A 22265-nucleotide genomic window follows, 5' to 3' on the forward strand; every position below is an offset into this window, starting at 1 on the left:
TATGTTTCAGGTTTAGGGGGGTTTCAGTAACACAGCAATGCAGGGGAATGTCCTACAATGTCCTTAAAACCATGAATAAAGTAAGTACAAAAGAGAGTGTGATTGCTTTTTACACATTAAATCTAGATAATGAAAGAGCAGTTGCATTACATGCATGGTGATGGATCACGAGATGATTCAATCATAGGGTTGGTTAATGCGGATTGTTTTAACTTTATCCTATATCCAGTAAAAACAGTAAAAAATAATAATTGAATGGAGAAAATAGTTACAATGAGCTGATGCGACTACAACTTTTTAGTGGGACATATGACTCTGACAACACTAGATGAATGCAACATGTCAAAGCAGAACATTGAAAAATAAACTTTCTATGTACTCTATTTCAAAGGAATAATTCTGAGCATGTGTGACTATCTAATATGCATTTCTTTATATATCTCCTATTACTGCTACTACTCCTATTACTGAACAGTAATATATATATATATATATATATATATATATATATATATATATATATATATATATATATATATATATATATATATATATATATATATATTGCAAATATTGTTAGAACCACACTCCAATCCGAGGAGTCATTTTTGGCATCCGCTTCTTTTTGGTGTCTGATTCCTTCAGCAATAGTTTCTTTCTCCTGGTGTCAAAAATCCCTACAAAAATGAAAGTGATTTACTTTGAGGAACTTTAATGAGCTTTGATGTTCATAATTCCACAAAACAACAAAAAAGAACCGAAACAACTTGACTAATATTTAAAAACATCATTCTAATTGTTATAGACATTATCTGTGGCTCACAGAAGAGAAGAATTTAATCACTTTAAACCATTAACTCCACTGGAATGTCTTTGTTGGAACCTTTAATGGAAATTCATTTCCAGATACTGTTGAGTGCTTGAACCAGTCAAGAGCCAGTTGTATTAGCTATAAAAGTTGCCTGCTGAAATAAATTTCATGAGCAAGCAGACAGCACCTCCACCACGCTGACAAATCTTTAATATCTGACTCACTCATGCAACCTTGAAAAACACAAAACTGAATATCTTTACAAATCAACACTGCATGAAACGGCCCTGCTCCTCTGATCCTGATCCTACAGGCACAGCATCCAGCTGAGACACAAACCTCTGGCAAGTCCCAGATTCTGCAGGCCTCTGTCCTCCTCCTCCTCCTCCTCTGAAGGGTTCTGGGCCACATTTCGAAGGTAACGGTTGTGCGGGACAGTACCAGTGAGGGCATTCTGTCTGCGGCTGTCCTCCAATGCATTGTCATCAGAAATACCTGTGAGCAAGACCAGACACGGCTCAGATAAAATGTTGATTACCTTGTTTTTTTGTTTTGTTTTTTCACTTTTGCTGATTTGTGCATGCACTTTGAATGCACAGCATGATATAATTCAGTTTTTAGAATATAGACACATTTTGGCCAACGTTCATAGTCATAATTCTCATAGACGTCATTTACAATTAAAGTTACTCTGACTCCGTCTTAATATCACTTATATAATACATATCAGTGTCCCATATCGGTGTATTGACAAAACAATAATTGTGTATTCACTACACGCTTTTACCGTATTCTAAGTACTCGACTATCTGTGTGAATTTTATAAGGTTATTTAGGAATCTGATAGCCCTGTCCTATCCACTATGAAAGAAAAGCTGTGACTGTTGAGGTTTGAAGTGCATTTCTGTGGCTGTTTAGTAGTACAAGCAAACCCAAACAGAAGGAAACTTGATGTTGCGTTTGCTGGAACACAGTGTTTATGTATCTTTGGGCAGTTATTTATTTCTTTCAAATCTAACATCATCCAGTTCGCTTCAGGGCATCAATTCCTTCTCATATTTTTCTGCATTGCTTATGAGAAAAAGTAGACAGAGGGCTTAAACACAAATAGAAAAACATCATTTTTGTATGACATCAGTGTAACAACAAGACAAAACTATGCAAAGTGTACTCCATCTTAATAATCTCTGATGATAATATTCAATGCACAATCAAACATTTAGTCAACCTTCATGAATTATGTTAATTTGATCACTGCAACTTATTGTTCCGCATAAAACAGACAAATGATATGGAACATTAGCAGTTTATAATAAATAAATTGGGTTAATTGTTTTTATTCATGTGAAATATCTGTCAGTGCTCTCCTAGACACATAAAACAAACATGATCAGGTTGGCTATTATCGAATTCCTGTAATATCCAAAAAGCATACCAGTCAGGAATATTGCTTGTTTTGGAAAGTCACATTCATTCTAATAGTTATACAGTTATAGTGCTTTTACATTCTTTTCTAAGTTCCTTCCTCCTGAAAGCTTGTTTAATTCCACACTACCTCTAGTCAAGATACTGAGCTGATTGCATTTATGTACTCTGCTTGAACAGCTTCTGCTTCTAGACAAATGTTGTAAAATTTAAACAAAAAATCTGACATTTGAAATAAAAAATAGAATAATAAAAAATATTTCACCTGTTTCAGCTGACCTTATTCCTTTGCCATTTCACTGCTTAATTCCCTAAATTATATTACAAAACAAGTTGATTCAAAAGTTATATGATATAAAACATTATTAAGGTTGTTTTGTATTGACTTATTTTGTTTCTTTATATCTTCATTATTTTTCACAAAATCTTTATTTTTAGTTTATTTGGTTTCACAGAAGTAGAACTTTTGACTATCATTATAAATTCGAATCACATTTGAAGTTTATTCTGACAACTGATCATCTGATCTGAACATCCAGGCAAACAGAAAGAGACAGTCTGGCTGAGAAATAAACTGACCATTTTCCATTTGTTTTGCTTCATACAATAATAACAGTGCTATTATTATATATATAAAAAAAGAAAGAAAATTAGCTGAAAATGTGTAAAGAAATTGTGAAAAGAAAGTCAAAATTATAATAAGTAATGTACTGATTATTTCACAGACAAAAAAGCACAACCACAGTTTTCTTATATATTTATAAATATATCATTACTATATTACTATCAACTGCCTCTAACTTTGAATTTGAATCCATGAAGCTTAAATACTTCTGCAAATCCAGTGATTAATTATTCTTGTTGCAGCTCAGATATCAATTCAGCCACAAATTTTTATTTCTTAGCAATTTAGCAAGATGACATTTTCATTCAGGATCAAGTAGAACTGGTAATGCTATATTGTCACCTCTCAGTCTAACACATTAATTTATATCACACATAACCTGCCATTTACAGACACTTGTGCATCACCCCACAAATACACAAAAGTGTATGAGAAGACTGTAAAAGAAAAAAAAAAGTTAAATAGCTGCTAAAGCACTCCTTGCCTAACAACCACCCACCACCCCTTTTCCCCATAATCGTGATGCATTAATCCATATTTCATGTGGAACGCGTTTATTGTGATTAGTCATGTAAATAGATTGAGATTTCTTTATTCTTTCCGCGTGTTAATTTACATTTATATTGAATTAGCGTACGGAATAGGGGTTCGGAAGAGAGAAAAGAGAGGCTGATTATGCGTGCAGATTATGGGCACATCTCATGGCTATTGTGTTGTGTAATTAAAGGGGAGAGAGGAGAAGAAAAGGGACAGATGCTGCTTCTCAAACTACCGGACCTTTTTTCATCTCCGGAAAAGGCCTGCGTCTGCTGCAACACCCTTCTCCACCTACCAACAACCCCCCAATGAAAAGATGAAAAATAGAATACATTTAGAAGACAAGCCACAAGCCTTTTACCACGTCTCTTGTTGTCTGGCGGACCGTCTTACTTGAATTTGCAGAAAAGAATCATTGTGTCCCAAACCACAACAACAGCTGCCTAAGGTGACACTGGGAAATGTCACTGTTTGTACTATGGATCCTCTAAAAGCTTTTAACATCAACAAGTTAATGACTTTAAATGATAACATACTCAGAACAATATTATAAGGGATATATGTGACCCTGGAGTACAAAACCTGTCTTAAGCACTGTAGCACGGGTAATGTATATTTGCAGTAATATCATTAAGATCATGTTCCATGAAGATATTTTGTAAATTTCAATTTCAAAATAGCCCAATTGGCCCTTATAACTGGTTTTGTGGTCCAGGGTCACATATATTAAAGGAAAGAATATGGTGTCATCATTTATTCACCCTCATGTCATTCCAAAACCATGTGATTTCTTTAAAAGACAGTCTTTTGAAAAAATATTGTTAACCACATATTTAATAATCATAATAATGGTTGTTGATGTTGTTATTCTTATTATCATTATTGGGCCTATTTTATTATATTTATTGTATTTAGTTTTCAGCAGAAGGAAGAATGCCATACAAATTTGGAACAACATGAGTAAGGAATAATTGACGTCTGTGCATCCCTCAACAGTCTTCTGCTGCAGCGTCTCTAAACAGCGCTGTTATTACCTTGTTGCTACACTATATAGGCTAATTGATAAGATCGTTAGGGCAATGCTGACAACACATTTTTGTGCAAACTGCGTGACCGTGCGAAGTGATATGGAACTGTAATGCGGTCAAGAGAGCTGCCTAGAAATACGTTCGCCGTGAGTTTCCCTGAAAATAATTTCACACTTCAGAACGTTCGTCAGCCAATCAGACTCAAGCATTCAACGGCCCCGTAGTATAAGGGTGAATAAATCATGACCAAAAATTCTTATTTTTTATGTCATAACTACAACTTTTATATGTGTATAACTATACTATACTCATACATCACAAAGAGTGCACTCAAAATTGTAATTACAACTGGGAGCATCTGATATTATTTTAATAATCTTGGACTATTACCATTCAATGTGGTGGAAAAGAGGACCATTTCAATAAGATAGTTGGTTACTATATATTAATTCTTCTAAATGTAGATAGCCTGACTTGTTAGCTGTTGCAGTTTCAGTTTATTTATTTATTATTTATTGTTTAGTTTCAGTGCATTTATATCTGTAAATATCTGATGCATGATGTTTTACACAGAGAAAAGTTTATGTGTTGTATAATACATACATCAAGATGGATATTTACTTTCTTATTGTCAAAAGTCGTGACATATTCCTATATATAACTTGGGACAGGAACTTCAAACTACAGTAGCATATGAGCAGAGGACCTCCTTCGGACTTTCTAGTATAGCCTACTAATCTAAATGTGCTCTTCTATCTCTATCCTGAGCTTTTTTCATCCCTGGCAGGGAAAAAGAAAAAGAAAGAAACAGATTAAGGATCAGTAGAGGGGGAAATGGCAAAACAGAATGACACAAAATGAAAGATGAAGGAAGAGATACAGATGAGAGAAGAACGTGTCACAGAAGAGGCCCAAACCGTAACGAGCCTGGTCAAAACAGAGACAAAAGCAGGCCGCGCAAGTCTCAATGTCCACGCGTATGATTGTTTTTATACAGTCTATCGACTGGACGTGTTATTATCGCGAGAGGCGCACGTCCATACAAACGCATGCATTCAGATGCTTTTCTGACATGCATCTGAGCAAATCATGGCGCGGTCAGGTGTCTAAATCCCAGTCAGGGACTACACGTGGAAAAGAAGTGTGGAGGTTACCCGGATGATATGACAGGAAATGTTCTAATCCATTATCATTTAATTACTTTCAGCGGCGAAATAAATATTTTGCTTGGAAACAATTAAAAACTGTAAAAAAATAAAAATAAAAAAAAAATGCAATCTGTTAATACATATTATTAATTATTTTCTCTGTTCAAATCTCAGTTTTTCTTTAATTACACGGTGTGTTTCAAAGATGTGCTTTGTTTGAGCTGCAAATAGCATAAACTTTCATGTGTCTGAGGTTTAAGGTGACAGTAATTGTCTGTTAGTTTTTTAAAGGTGCACTTGTGTTGAAGACACATAACCAGCTGAATAGGCTGCTACTAGCTTTATCTTGGTATCCTGATGTTAATGGACACTGTTGCTCACAGAATTAATAATGGTTGACAGTGAATAGAGCATGTTTTCAGTGGCTGGAGAAAACAACTACAACAAGATGACATGAAAAACAAAAAGTATTGCCATCACTGAGAAATTTAGTCTCTGAGGATCTCTAAAGGAAAAGGCTGAGACTCTTCCAACAGATAAAAACAACAAAAAATCATTCACAAAGTCAGGAAAGTGAGCAGCCCCATCTTTAAATGAGACCAAAGTCAACAGCAAACACTTCCCACAGTTCTGATGTTCTGATAGCATCTCAACAGACACTAACTGAAACCCAGAGCCGGCCTCATGTTTTTCTCATGCACCACTCCTATCTTTACCATCTTTCATAAGCCTTGGAAGGACAGCGGTATAACACGAGGGAAAACACTCTTCATCAGGCTTTGGATGTTTTCAGCTTCCGGTTTCATCACAGTTGTGGATGATTTTGATCAAATTTGGATCATTCATCAAAGAAAGAGACAAGGAAAAATGAGGAAGGAAATGAATGTCTATTTTTGTCTTCATTGACTTGTATGTCTATAAGTCTATTTTTGAGGCCTGCTTTCATTTGTCAGCTACAGTATATAATTTGTTTTCTTACTGGGATGGCTTAGAAAAATTCACATACAAAAAATACACATTACATTTAGTGTGTTTGTGATATTTTTAAGCCATAAAGTACAAAATAGCCCACTGTAAATATGTTCACAGCTAGGTGTTGTGCTCAGTTTTATTATTATTTTGTAAAGTCCTTGTAAAAGGTCAGCCATTCGTGTTACACCTTGTGAGTAAAATGTTTTTGTTAAATTCATCTTTATAAAATTGTAAGCATATTTTTGTGATATCAAAAACGTTTCGATATCACTGAAGAAATGTCGCCCTCTAGCGCTGCAATATCGTTATAGATTAGACACTGCCTTTGCGTTTCAGTGGACAATATGTAGTGGAAATTACACCGCTACAGAAAAGGTTAATAGCCCTTCAAAGGACATTCATCATTAGCACATGTCAAATCTATTTTGCTTTTATTAAAGGTAAAGGACAAGGCATGAGTGACTGGAAATGTTCGTGCAACATTTAGACTACAGGGGGCGCCATTGGACAACAAATCAGAAAACAGAGCAGCTCTACACCAGGTTTGCCCAATCCTGTTTCTGCAGAGTACAGCTCCCACCCTGATCTAACACACCTGTCTTAGTTACCAAGTGCTCCTGAATATCTTCATTTTCTGGTTAAAGTTTGTTTGAACAGGATTAAAGTTGAACTGGATTGGGCAACCCTAATCTCTAAATAATATATATTATCTCTTAATATTTATTAAGGAAGAAAATATTTTATTTTCAGTTTTGAATATAATTTTGAAGACAGATTACATCAAAATACAAAGGAAAGTGAGGCTGGCTTTGCAAAAATCAATATCTACTCATGTTCAGACACGAAACACACACACACACACACACCCAAAATATTTCATTGTAATAGTGAGGACATTTTGACCTTGCAAATACATTTTAAAAGAATCATTAGCTTTGTTTATTTAAAATAGTTATGTCAGTATTTATTAAATCTTTTATTCCTGATTTATATCTAAAAAAAATTAAATGTTAATTTTTAAATTAAATTAAAATTCTTTTAAAAAAAAGCTTCAAAGTGTTGAATAAATGGTTTAAATATGTATAGAGACAATCAATTAATACTCCTTTGCTGCATCTCAGCTGCCATCTTGTAATGATCTGCACTGTGTGTGTAAGGTCATCATGAAGAGTCTGTAGTGCCAAATATTTACATCTACAGAGGATCCAATTGTCATCCTGGCATTTCCTGATTTGGTTATAAAATAGATAATCGTAATTCATTATTGGTTAATGCTAGCATATGTGTTCACAATCTTGAGGATTATTGAGGCTATTTAAATCAATATGAGAAGGACAAGGTCTGGATAAACGAACATCTGGGGAGGCTTTGAGCTTTTCACATCATGGCTGTCCAAGACTGCAGTAGCAAGTGATCATTGCATATATTTGCAGTTAATCAAAAGGTGAAAACTTGTTTTTGTGTCCTGAAATCAACATTGTAGAACAAACCAAATAAATCAAGTATGTGCACATGCATGTGGGAATATTTTAGAAGCTAGTGGAAACAATAAGGTGATGTAAAAGCAGATTAGAAGGCAATGTTTTACTCATTTTAATTTTGTAAGTGCTGCAATGAGACATCAGCCAAGCAAAAAAAACAAAAACAAATTATAGGCAATTTTTTAAAAAACCACCGCAAAGAAACTGAGTGCAACATTCCAGACAGGTGAAAGTGAGATTTATTGAACCTGAAACTTTGTCCATCTTTGCTTTTTGTCTTACAAAGAACAAAATGTCTAGAATGTAAAGTCACACAATATATATTCTTAATAATGGAAAGGTCTCAGGTTATGCAACAGTTTGGTCTAAAGCCAAATGAAGATGTATTTTATAAACAGATTGATATTATAAACAAATGGTGGCTCTTAACATTGGTTTGATCATATTAAATATTCCATAGTGGAGAGGTTAAGACTTCAACATTTGAACAGTTGAATGGCTCTACAGCCGAAAGCAGATACAAGCGGTTAAGCTCCAGTTTCAAACAGGCAATAAGCACTTATGGATGAAAGAACAGTCATCAGCTGACGGAAAGGAATGAATTACTCTTGTTCGAACGAAGGTCTCCCGTTTTTGAGGAATAAATGGTCCCAGTCTCCCAAAAAAAACAAAAACAACAACAAACCCCCCACCCCCCACCCCCGCTTACATTGGAATGAGAGTTCACCCTGTTTAGGTCAGCGGTTCACTGCACAGAGGGTAACCGCGCCACCTAAAAGCTCACATCACATGGATGCGTCACGTGACCTACTCTTGGCTTGCTGACTGGTGGAGAGCAGGTGTTTTAGTAGCCATCAGCCTGGTTGAGAGGGTTGGTTATGATTAGGAATGTTTGGGTTAAAATGTTTTGTATGTTCATCTGCAGAGTTCAGAGATCACTTGTCCAGTCGGAGAAGCTGGTCCTTACCATTGACTGTTAGAGATTTGAGCTGACCGTCCTCCTCTACCTCCACTCTCTCTTGACCATTCTCTACAACACTGTGATGATAAAAAAAGTTAGCTGTAGAGTGAGCCAACATTAACTGTTCAATTATTACCATAGACAGAAGTTAAGGCTTAGTCAAATAAGCATCAGTTTATGAGCATTTTGCATAGTTATGTAGTGACTGAACAATATACAAGAGCGGTTTTGTGTAATATGCTTGAAGTTGTGAATCATTATTCAAACAGTTAGAGGCCATTACAGAATGTTTTTTGGTACCGTTTGGTGGTGATCCTCTTTCCATTGATGAATTTGGTGGATGTAGAGACAGAGCAGAAGTTTCCCATTCCACCACCCCCACCACCCCCAAATGAGGAGGAGGAAAATGAGGTGAAGCCACCCCCACCCATTGGGCCAAATGGGGTGAAACCTACAGAAATGATGTTTAAATAAACAAAAATGATTTTTCACTAGCTACACAAAACACACACACTAACAAACCTGCATCAAACCCAGAAAAGGGGGAAGCAAATGGAGAAAACCCAGGAAAGAATGAACCTGTCGTCCTGCTCCTGCTAACACCCCTGTGACGCCGCCCACCGAAGAAATCTTCAAAGGGGTCATCAGCTAAATCAAAAGAAAAAGGATCTTAGTGAAAAACAATATCATGGCTGTGCATGTAAAATATGTTGGAATAAAGTGATCCCACAGTACTGAACAGAACTACTGGAGAATAGATTTACATGCTTGACAGACAGATCACTGAAACATACAACTAAAGTTCCATACAACATGGACACAGTGCAAAGGGAAAAATATGTTTTTTTAAATCTTCCATTATAAACGAGACAAAGTGTCAAGAAAATTAATTCCTGATATAAAGTTCGATGACAAAAAATGGATTATAAAAATAAATAAAGGAAATCGTAATTAAAATGCAAATAATAATGAAATCATGAATATCGAAACTATTCCAGATTTTTTTTTCTATGTTTGAAAACAAGCAGAATTGTCTATTTAGAGCAGAAATACCAGATGAAATCTCCTAGTCAATATGGGAGACCTTAGAATATTGTGTTAGACAATAGGGGGCCTTTCGAGTCAAAAAGGTCAGAAACCACTGGCTTGGCTAAAAAAAAAAAAAAAAAAGGTCACCAGTTTGATCGATCTGCTTTGTTTTAGTCACAAAACATCTATTGACCAACTCTAGCCTTTTGCCACTCAGAGTAAGGTTAAACTTGTGAGCTGGCTGTCAACCAACACATGTTATAAGAGAGAGAATCTTGCTCCGGACTCACTGATCCTTTCATGCAGAGATCATCCGTTTCAGGTTTTTAATAAATTTGCACATTTTGTGTTTTCCTTTTCGATTCATGGAAAAACTTGGTTGATGGGAGCTTCACAGGTCTATTTTTATTCATCCATATAATTTCAGAACCAGTGTTGCAATGTAGCATTATGCCCGCTGAAATATGTCTAGATCAATGCTTCTCCATTTTCAGGCACCTACATTGAACTTTTGAATCTCCTTCAAGCAGTTTGATTTGGCAGGCAACATGATATCTTCTCTCACACACACACACAGTTATTCTAACCCACCCCCAACCTTGTCATGGCTACATAAACACAAATAAGCATCAATGACCTTCTATCATCATGGATGGTCTTCCTGAAACATTCCAATTTGAAACAATTCTAAGAACATTGACTTGTTGCTCACAGAAAAAAACACCCATATGTGCACACATACTCTCTGTAGCAGCCTCAAGCTATTAGCCCTTCACTTTCTCTTGCTGTTCTTTTATTCGGAAGCTATTTCTGAGAACATTCCTAGTGGATGATGCACAGTCTCTTCTCGTCTCCCTTGCTGGTCTGAGCGCCCTCGCCATATTTAGAGTGCCTGTATGTTTCACACACATGCTGTTCAGCCATTTGCTCCCAGCAGTTAGAGTCAGTGGGCATGTGTTTCACAGATGACTAATAGGTGTTATGTATGATCAGCTCTACAACACTATTTTCACCAGTTACTGAATTCCTATATCAGCTTTCATGCTTTTAAGGGATTATTAAACAACATATCAAATTAGTTCACCCAAAAATGGAAATTCAGTCATCATTTACTCTGCCTTGTTTCACTCCAAACCTTTTGTTATTTTATCTTTGGAAAGATTTTTTATTTTATTTATTTATACAGATACTTTTCTCCCCTCCACAATTCTGGCAATTTATAGCGACTGCAGTCTTTCAAGCTCTAAAAGGATATTTATATTGAGCCATTATTCATGGATAATCCTCAGAAGACTTGTAATGTAGCACACAAGTCATATGGACTACTTTCATGGAGCTTTTTTGTCCTTGACATCCTGTAATAATTCTATACAGGTGTAAAATGATTGCATGTATACATACATATAGAAGGTAAAACAGCCCTTTCAGTAATGTGCGGAAAAAATTCCCATAATACACACCCAAGTTAAGAACACATTTTTAGTGAACAATATAATTATGGTAGATTAACAGAAAGCTAATCATCTAATGAACCCAAGCTCCAATCATTTCATGCAAAACCTAATTATAACTCAAACCACATCATTAGTGTCACTGAGACACTGTGAGAGATTAAATGACCTTCATTTCCTCTCTTTGGGGATTTTGTTCTCATTTTTAACTCTCCTGTTTTCACTGACAAAAACCTCTATTTAGAAATGATGCAGGTAAAACGTGGTTTTGCTATTAAAAACATAATACATCTTATTTTTCTATTCCTTGTGTATTTTTTTGTTATTTAATCAGTTTAACTTACAGTTGTACCTACCAAAGAAATCTGCAAATGGATCTCGGCCTCCAAAGAATTCCCTGAAGACATCATCTGGATTTCGGAATGTGAATCCACCCATAAAATCCTCATCATAATGGCCTCCTTTTTCCAACAAGTAATAATTAGAGGAAAACCACATAAAAAAAAAACAGCAACAGGTAAAGGTGTCAACAGATAACATAAATCAGGAATAACTTTACTTACCTCTAGGAGATAGGCCTTCTTTACCATATTTATCATACTGTCGCCGTTTATTTTCTGTATGAAAAAAATGCTGCTTTTAGTTTCACTCAAATCAACACATTAATGTTTTATATTAATTACACACTCCTCCCACCACGTTAACGTATTATTTGGAGCAAATGTAACTGGTCATTTTTAAACAGAAAATTTGGTTTGTAAAGATGACATTTATGTAAAAATCAAGCACTATACCTCAATATGTTTAAAACATTCATGAATCAAGGCTTTCAACTACTGGCAGCCTTATGAGAGTGATCATAGATCGATCTTGGTACAGCTTTTTATGTTTTTATGCTGTTTTAACCTGCATGAAGTAAATATCTCAAGGCATGGGACATTTATTCCACAACAATTCTTTAATATAAGAAATAAGTATTGCGATTTAAAATATATTATCAAATTAACATGGCAACATATAAATAAAAATAAAATATAAATCATAGTACCATCTGACAGGACTTCATATGCCTCCGAGATCTCTTTGAACATTTTGTCTGCCTGTTCATGGTTGTTCGGGTTCTTGTCTGGGTGCCACTTCAGTGCTTTTTTTCTATACCTGTAAAACACACACCCAAACCCTCATTAAAACAAGATTTCTTAAGTGTGGAAAGACAACACAAAAGAAAGGGCATTCTTAGTATATCTGACAACATTCCTTCAAGTTTAAAAGTACAGCAAATATGAGGGCCATTATATACAATAATATACACTGCGTCAACTAAAATCTATATATCGACTAAAATAAATATTAGCAATATTACACTAGTTCCTGTGTGATATCGTTATATACAGTGGGTACGGAAAGTATTCAGACCCCCTTAAATTTTTCACTCTTTGTTATATTCCAGCCATTTGCTAAAATCATTTAAGTTCATTTTTTTCCTCAATGTACACACAGCACCCCATATTGACAAAAAAACACAATTGTTGACATTTTTGCACATTTATTAAAAAAGAAAAACACATATCACATGGTCCTAAGTATTCAGACCCTTTGCTGTGACTCATATTTAACTCAGGTGCTGTCCGTTTCTTCTGATCATCCTTGAGATGGTTCTACACCTTCATTTGAGTCCAGCTGTGTTTGATTATACTGATTGGACTTGATTAGGAAAGCCACACACCTGTGTGTGTGTGTATATATATATATATAAGACCTTACAACTCACAGTGCATATCAGAGCAAATGAGAATCATGAGGTCAAAGGAACTGCCTGAAGAGCTCAGAGACAGAATTGTGCCAAGGCACAGATCTGGCCAAGGTTATAAAAAAAAATTCTGCTGCACTTAAGGTTCCTAAGAGAACAGTGGCCTCCATAATCCTTAAATGGAAGATGTTTGGGATGAACAGGACCCCTTCCTAGAGCTGGCCGTCCAGCCAAACTGAGCTATCGGGGGAGAAGAGCCTTGGTGAGAGAGGTAAAGAAGAACCTGAAGGATTCTCTGGTCTGATGAGAACAAGATAGAACTTTTTGGCCTTAATTCGAAGCGGTATATGTGGAGAAAACCAGGCACTGCTCATCTGTCCAATACAGTCCCAACAGTGAAGCATGGTGGTGGCAGCATCATGCTGTGGGGGTGTTTTTCAGCTGCAGGGACAGGACGACTGGTTGCAATCGCAGGAAAGATGAATATGGCCAAGTACAGGGATATCCTGGACGTAAACCTTCTCCAGAGTGTTCAGGACCTCAGACTGGGCCGAAGGTTCACCTTCCAACAAGACAATGACCCTAAGCACACAGCTAAAATAATGAAGGAGGGGCTTCACAACAACTCCATGACTGTTTTTGAATGGCCCAGCCAGAGCCCTGACTTAAACTCAATTGATAATCTCTGGAGAGACCGTTTCACTAAGGAGGTTCAACCAACTCTGAGTTTAAACTTGAACTCTGAGTTGACTTACCCTGAGATGGGAAACTGAGTTTTCAGTTACAGAACAGCTGAAATGAGTTGGTTTAATCAACTCTAAATTGACTGACTGAGTTAAGCGTGTGCACCACAACTATAAAAAGCCATTGCATACTTCAGACTCAATACAAATGTAATTCTAATCAGTGTTATATCACAGGTGAAAACTGGCAGAACGTTAGATTAATGAACTAATAGCTAATCATTTTATGGTATCTCATGGGCAAAAAATATACAGTACAGACCAAAAGTTTGGACACCTTCTCATTCAAAGAATTTTCTTTATTTTCATGACTATGAAAATTGTAGAGTTAAGGCCCATTCACACCAAGCACGATAACTATAACGATAAAGATATAGTTCTAAAAATCGTTCTCAATTAACACTGCTTTACACTGAAGGCATCAAGGGCTATTTGAACAAGAAGGAGAGTGATGGGGTGCTGCGCCAGATGACCTGGCCTCCACAGTCACCGGACCTGAACCCAATCGAGATGGTTTAGGGGTGAGCTGGACCGCAGACAGAAGGCAAAAGGGCAAACTTTAGAGAGTTAAAAAGTGCTAAGCATCTCTCGGGGAACTCCTTCAAGACTGTTGGAAGACCATTTCAGGTGACTACCTCTTGAAGCTCGTCAAGAGAACGCCAAGAGTGTGCAAAGCAGTAATCAAAGCAAAAGGTGGCTACTTTGAAGAACCTAGAATATGACATATTTTCAGTTGTTTCACACTTTTTTGTTATGTATATAATTCCACATGTGTTAATTCATAGTTTTGATGCCGTCAGTGTGACTCTACAATTTTCATAGTCATTTGAATGAGAAGGTGTGTCCAAACTTTTGATCTGTACTGTATATAAAATAATAATATTAATAAATGATATTTTAAGTGCGATTTTCTTATTTTACAAATGATCTGCCAATAGAGTAAGAAAAATACGGCAGTGGCTATTTACACTAAGTGGAATTAACATACTTTCTTAGCGATAGATCCTATTTACAGTAGGCTAAGTGCAAGTAGCTCTAGATGCCATTTACAGAAAAAATGTACAGTGAAAATCGTGAGATATTCTATTTACAGGTACCATGTAAAAGTAGCGGTTCTTTGCAACAGGCTAAGTGTAAATAATAATTAGATGCTAGTTATACTTTATACTGGCAGATACATTTGCACCTCAGTATTGTTATACATAAACAGGATTCAGTAATAACAGATTGTAAATGATTATATTTATTACAATTATAAATAGTTGTATCATTATTAAACACTCGTTGGGCACTTTACTTCCACTTTTAGAACATTTTGTTCATTTCTATTGAAAATAAATTCTAATGTGACGTGATGGGAAAATTGAGAAGAAGGAGCTCGGCAAAAGCCGGACTCTAACCCAATCAATCGCGTTACAAGCTAGTTTTCCGTGCGCAAAACATTACTGCCTACACCATTGAAGCTGTTATTCACATGTGTCGTACTTAACCTTATGTGTCGATGGAGGGCTACAGTAGATTTGCACTTAGTAATAGACACTCAGAATAATCTTGTTTTCCATTTGCATTAAGATTATTTTTATTACCACACTGTCATATAATTTTACTTAAGTAAAATGCACTTAATTTAGACCCCCCCCCAAGAAACAAGACTAAGTATCTTATATAATTTTCTAATATAGAAAATCAATCTTTATTTTATTATTTGTACTTAGGGGAAAAAAAGAAGAAAAAACTCTTAGTAAGAAGAGCATTTTTCCAGCGTGCATCAATGAAGTGTTTAAAAAGGTGGAGGAGACCTGAAAGAAACTATGGGTTTATCGAAGAAAACCTGCTCCTGACCAGTTTAGGTTCATAGAGTAAGTTACCATGGTAACTGACTCGGAGTATAAGTTATGTCTCTTTCAGAAACGGGCTTGACTTACCCTGCTTTCTCAGGTTTGACAAACCTCCCATTCTGAAACAGAAAACCTAGAGTTTCCCTCATTTCAGGGTTAACATACTCAGAGTTTTCACTTAACCTCCTTTGTGAATCGGCCCCTGAAAATGGCTGTCCACCAACGTTTACCATCCAACCTGACAGAACTGGAGAGGATCTGCAAGGAGGAATGGCAGAGGATCCCCAAATCAAAATCCAAAACTAGCTTCATCTATCCCAAAAAGACCCATGGCTGTATTAGATCAAAAGGGTGCTTCTACTAAATATTGAGCAAAGGGTCTGAGTACTTAGGACCATGTGATATTTATTAAAAAAGAAAAACTGAAATATGCAAAAATCTCAACAATTCCGTGTTTTTCTGTCAATATGGGGTGCTGTGTGTACATTGAAAAAAAAAATGAACAAATGATTTTAGCAAATGGCTTCAATATAACAAAGAGTAAAAAATAGAAGGGGGTCTGAATACTTTCCATACCCTCTGTATCAGCATGGCTGTGATTCGACCATAGGCATGATTTGTTATCATCCATTAACTGCCAACTTGATTTGAATCCATGGCAGAAGAAAGTAGTTCTGCTTACAAAATGTTAAGACACCCTGTGGTTGTTTCTTATTTTTTTTTAAATACTTGTGCCGTCAAACTATTGTATAAATGGCCTCGTACATATGGCCAAATCACAGCCATGGTGATATTGAGCAATATACATTACTCATATATATGCACCTATCTTACTGAAGATGCATTTGTAGGAGATTGTGCTGCTCTTGGAATATTGCACTGGTCATTATGGAAATTAGATGTTTTGTCTGTATGCTTTAATGTACCAGTAAATCACACACAGACTTTTTCCATCCCATCAGCACTTTTATGGAATTGCACGAATTCTAATTTGCCCTGTTTAGTAAATCTGGCCCATAATATGTAAATCAACAGTTCAAGGAGACTCATTTTTCATTGTAAAGTACTGGACAGTCCTCATTCCTGATGCTAACACATCAATGCATTACAAAGTCATGCACCTCTTAACAACTACTTTCAATACAGGTCATGCTGCACAATACGACTTCAGTAGGTGTAACAACAGGTCAGCATCTCTACACACTAGGCCTGAGTCAGCGATACACACCCAGCCAGCAGCACACAGCAGGGTCAATGGCCTAAACCAAACAGTCCATGCACTAGGGGATTTGTCCTTTGCACATCTTTTATTAGTGTTTGCCCTCCATAGCGCTGTGCTTTAGAAATTCCCCCCTTTACCATCAGCAAATTCAGTGACCAACAGAATCAGGATTCAATAGACGTTTGCTTACCTGACAAAGGACAAAACACCCTTTCCAGGGAGGCAGTAAATGAATAAGCATGGGGCATAAGGACTATGTGTCTAAACACCACTAAAAGCCGTATGCTCCCTGTCTACCCATAAACTCCAATCCCTTTCTCCTTGTATTAAAAAATTATGGGCTGATGTTTATTTCTTTTTAAACAGAGAACATCAGAAGCGAGGGATTGAGACGAACACACATTAATAGAGACAAGCAGCAGAGAGCAGAGAGGTCTCACATGGACAGGATCATCTAACCCCTGTGCTGCACAGTCACTGTTATCATTACTGCTGTACTATGTCCCGTGTGTAAAAATAGATGACCATGACAGGACACGGAGTACTTACGCTTTCTTTATATCGTCATGGGATGCATTTCTTGTCACACCCAGGATCGCGTAATAATCCCCCATGGCTCAGGTTTTGGGTTTCCACTCCTCTGGATGAGAATAATTTTTCAGCAGTGGCTCTGGAAAGAATAAGATGTGAGAGATCTAGCTGAAGACGATGTAAAAGGGGATAATAAACAGAGGGTGTGTTTTTGGTAGTTATGTGTGTGGGTGGCTACTGTGACGGACAACCTCAAACACCAACTCGTCATGTGAAAGTATGGTTCCACTTTACATTTCATAAATAAAAGCATTTATCAGGAACTGGCCGATTCATGATTGTATTTGTTATCCATATAACGTTTCAGTTTGCTTTTGGGGAATATTGGATCATCTTCGTATCAACATAATCCATCCTTCTCTGCTTCAAGCTATATAAGATAATAAAAAATATACAAATACAAAAAAAAAAAACATATTCAAATCAGGTATAGAGAAAACCTACAAGTCATTTTTAAAGCCAATTTCTTTGAATCATCTCAGATTGAAACATCTTATTGTGAAGAACAAAATGTCAACTGCTTCCAAACAATCAGGGACCAAATAGCCGGTTCCAGTAGCTTTCCAGCTGGATCTCATTGGTGTTATTTATATCTGCAGTGTCCTTCAGGACAGGCTCAGAGGTGATCATGGCACAGCACTGGCTTTCCTCTGCATTGTAATAGCTGGAATAAACTACACAACCTAAAATCAATACATTTAGTTCACCCAATAGTTGAGTTGATCACCCCCCCAAAAAAAGAAAAGAAATGAACAATTCTCAAAATGTATTATACTTTCATGCCATCCAAGAAGGAGTTTATTATAGATTCTGAAAAATTTAGCATTACATCACTTGCTCATCAATGGAGCAGTGAATGGGTGCCATCAGAATGGGAGTTCAAACAGATGATCAATGACTGCAAATCGGGGCCATGTTATTCCACACTTGATTTAATTTTAATTGATATGTACAACAAAAACAACTCAGTCTTTTTTGCTCAGTGCTCTGTTTGCATTTATTTCCCTTTAGATGAATGCAAGATAACATTTGTTGATAACATTGCTCACTGCTCAAAGGGATAAATAATGCTTACCAAGGCACTGAAAAACACAACATGATTTATATTGCCATTATTTGAACAAACCTGAGAGCTGAACAACCAAAAGGAAGATTATATCATATACCTTTAGGCCAGCCCAACACACTTAAATTTCACAACAATGTTAGGTACTGTTTACTTGGTCTCTAAGAAACATCTACTGTACAAATGGCACACACACAAAAATAAACACTGAACACTGCCACTTAGACAATTTAAATTTGATTTTTATTATTATTATTTATGTGCTGATTTTTAGGTATAATCTGAGGAATTCTGTGGAATGGATTTAAATTTGGAAACCTGTGTTAAGAGAAACGTTCTGTTGGTAACTAAAAGCACAATCAAATTAGAAAAATGATTTACTAAATGGCCAGAACAAAAGGGCGGTAGATATGTAGAATTTTGTCAGTGACTGATGGCCCAGTTTCTGCAGCAGATGCAAATTTCCTTTTCACTGGTAACAGGACATAATCATAATACTCACAATACACTGCCACCATTTCATCTGCTCTCTTTTACCACCACTAGACCATTAAGTGCTTTTCTTTCAAACCACACCTTCAGCCCCACAGCCCCAGTCAATCTGGTTAACCGTTTTGAGACAGCCTCTTCATGAAAACACTTTTAAACAACAGTCCTCCCTTCATCATCATCATCATCTTTCCTCTGTTCTATCTTATTCCAAATCTCTGTTGAACATTCCTTAGCTACTTGTCATGAAACAGCAGTCAGGGCAAGCTCACAAATGTGTGAACAGATGTGAAATGTCTGCTGAATTCTCTGGAGCTTGTTTTTGGCTTCTCACAGTGGCACTAAGAGAAGGCTGTCAGCTCAAAGCAGATCACTTGACTGCAATAACTTGCACCGAATCTGGCCACCGTTCAGCCAGTTTTGTTAGCAGAAACTGGTTCAGTGGTTTAAAAGGCTAAATTAGACTTCTACATGTGAAAGGCAAAGAGGTACACAACAGGAACGGTCCTAAAAAGTGAGTGAGTTTGATAGGATCAGGATGTAGGCGTGTTACAGAGATGCTCGGATGCAAGGTCAGCAGATTAAATAGCTGGATTCGTTGGCCAGGTGTTGCCAATATAATTACAATACAATCTGCCAATTTGCTTTTTTATTTTTCCTTCTATGAGAACTCAGGAGGAGAGACTATTTGACAGAGCGTGTGTTTGTCAATGTGTCTTAACAGTTCAGGCACTGCTTCGGTGTTTGAGGTTTATGGCTATTAGAAAACTTTAAAAAGTTATGTTTCTCTTTCTATCTTTGAACAAGTATAGTGACATTCATTGTGGTAATTTCTAGAACAAAGACACGCCTCCTTAAAGTAGCTGTCTGGCAACCAAAGACTTATTGTAAGAGCAACATGTTTGTTCTAAAGAGAGACTGTAACAAAAAGACATGAGCATATATGTACCTCCTGTAAATTCTTTAAATGACTAAAGTGCCAGACCATTAAAACCTGTTTTAAGTACTATGCAATGCTTGTACGCACTAAACCAATGCGTTTACGATAATAGCGATGATAGAAAATAGACCTAAATATGAAAATGTGTTTGCTTGAAATTGCAGACCAAACCCTCAAAGACTACAGACCATAGTTCACAAAATGTGACCCTGGATGACAAAACCTTTCATAAGTAGCACGGGTATATTTGTAGCAATAGTGAAAAATACACTGTATGGATCAAAATTATCAATTTTTATAATTAAGATATTAAGCAAAAATCATGTTCCATTAAGATATTTTTTACATTTCCTACCGTAAAAATATACAAACTTACTTTTTGGTTAGTAATTTGCATTGCCAAGGCAAGGACTTTATTTGGACAACTTTACAGCGGATTTTCTCAATACTTTAATTTTTTTTGCCCCCTCAGATTCCAGACTTTTAAATAGTTGTATCTCGGCCAAATATTGTCCGATCCTAACAAAAAGCTTATTTATTCAATTTTCAGATTATGATAATTCTCAATTAAAAATGTTTAATAATAATAACCTTATGACTGGTTTTGTGGACCTCAGTCACAAATAGGCTAATCAACAATGTATTTAATTTAAAGACACACATCAAGCTCATTGTCATTCTTTCAGTATAAGAAGTATATTGAAGTACCACTCAAGTACCACATCTGTTATATCGCAGATGAGCTTAAGAAAGAGAAACACTAGTACTTCCTACTAAAAGTGAAAACCGAGATGACCTCAGGTACTTTCCACCAAACACAGGTGTCCACTGACATGCATGAACAGTCTTCGGGTCATTTTCTAGATGTTTCCCTGTCTTTATGTTGTTCTACATGGAATTGACTGAAGGGCAATGTGATCTCTTTAAGTTTGTGCATAATTTCTATAAACGCCATAAGAACTAATAGTGGAAAGCATTTCCACCATGCAGCCTACCAGGTTCATATGACATTTGATTGACACAAGATTAAAGGTGTGATCAAACGCAGAAACGTCTAGAAAGTTAAGCCAGTTTCAAATCGTTTCACATGCATGCGTCAGTTTACAGAGATAATAAAATAAACTATTTGACAATGACATGTAACACGGTCATTTTCCATCCTATTTTCGCTGTTATAGGCGATCCCTCCAAGGATGCTTTCAGGGGAGGCAGCTGTCAAGTTTTGAGACACAGGCTGTAAATGTTTTTCTTCTCCTTTTCATATCATACCGAAAAACCTCTAACCAACTTGAAACTCACCAAACTTATGTAACGGAGATTATGTCCTTATCCCGCTGCTTTATTCGGACCTCCGCTGAGTTTACCGAAGTTGAGGTCGAGTTTCGTTATTTGTAATAGTAGCCGAGGTCTGAAGTCAGAAGTCCGTCTGTTTATAAAACAGGCTCAGGTGATCATAACAAACTCCCTGTGTGACAGACAGGGATGAGCAGATGTATGACTCTTATTGAGATGTGCAGCTTCGTCACTTCCTGTTACCCAAACAGCTGAAGGAGGTTGCTCAGTAAGTGCGGTGTGTCAGCTAATGGGTTTGTAACATGAGGAAATGTCAAAAGACTTCTTGAGGGAAACGGATTCATTTTATATACGATTCAGCAGATCTGTCCATTAAGCTATAGAACGAAAGCAAATATTTACATAATCCATTAAATAAATTAATATCTATCTAGCTACATATCATCAGAAGACACAAGCTGAGGATAGTGAAGGTCAGACTCTTGAGGTCCTATGAAGTAGAAAGTGAAAGTGCAGGTGGAGGAAAGGGTGAGGTCAGGATGTGTGATGTGTGATCACAGATCTATATATGTTCTATATTATAGATCAGTGTGTGTGATCTGTGTGTGTCTGCTCTCTCTGGGTGTGTATCACAAACCTGCGTCCCAATGTGCCTACTAGTAGCCCTACTAGGCTACGCCCTTGAAGTATGTACTTTTTCGTGAAAAAAGGTATACACTTTTGAGTGTATAGTAGAAGAGTAGGCAAGCTTTGGGATATACTATAAGGTCATACAATTGCGTCTTAAACGGACCGCTCTGTCGCATAATTACACGCACCCTGTCACTGTAAACTGTCAATCAGCTTCTCATCATCCTCCACATTT

At 36.5% G+C, this 22265-nt stretch overlaps 1 protein-coding gene across 3 annotated transcripts; it reads right to left on the reverse strand.

Moving 5' to 3' along the window:
- Positions 1-551: 551 nt before the first annotated feature.
- Positions 552-21634, reverse strand: dnajb6b (DnaJ heat shock protein family (Hsp40) member B6b). Of its 3 annotated transcripts, XM_059533312.1 has the most exons (11): positions 21407-21634; positions 17571-17691; positions 12517-12626; positions 12032-12085; positions 11825-11929; positions 9511-9636; positions 9289-9439; positions 8995-9065; positions 3639-3689; positions 1151-1306; positions 552-677 (listed from the first exon to the last, which is right to left on the reverse strand). In XM_059533312.1, exons 2-11 carry the CDS (start codon positions 17633-17635, stop codon positions 577-579), a joined length of 990 nt encoding a protein of 329 aa, XP_059389295.1. In that variant the 5' UTR covers positions 17636-17691; positions 21407-21634; the 3' UTR covers positions 552-576. The 3 variants fall into 3 exon arrangements, with proteins under 3 accessions (XP_059389295.1, XP_059389303.1, XP_059389312.1); XM_059533320.1 differs by lacking the exon at positions 3639-3689 and having other exon boundaries at positions 21407-21631; XM_059533329.1 differs by lacking the exons at positions 552-677; positions 1151-1306; positions 3639-3689 and adding an exon at positions 8250-8886 and having other exon boundaries at positions 21407-21628.
- Between the last annotated feature and the right edge of the window lie 631 nt (positions 21635-22265).

The sequence above is a fragment of the Carassius carassius genome, chromosome 3, assembly GCF_963082965.1.
Source record: "Carassius carassius chromosome 3, fCarCar2.1, whole genome shotgun sequence".
NCBI classification, from domain to species: Eukaryota; Metazoa; Chordata; class Actinopteri; order Cypriniformes; family Cyprinidae; genus Carassius; species Carassius carassius.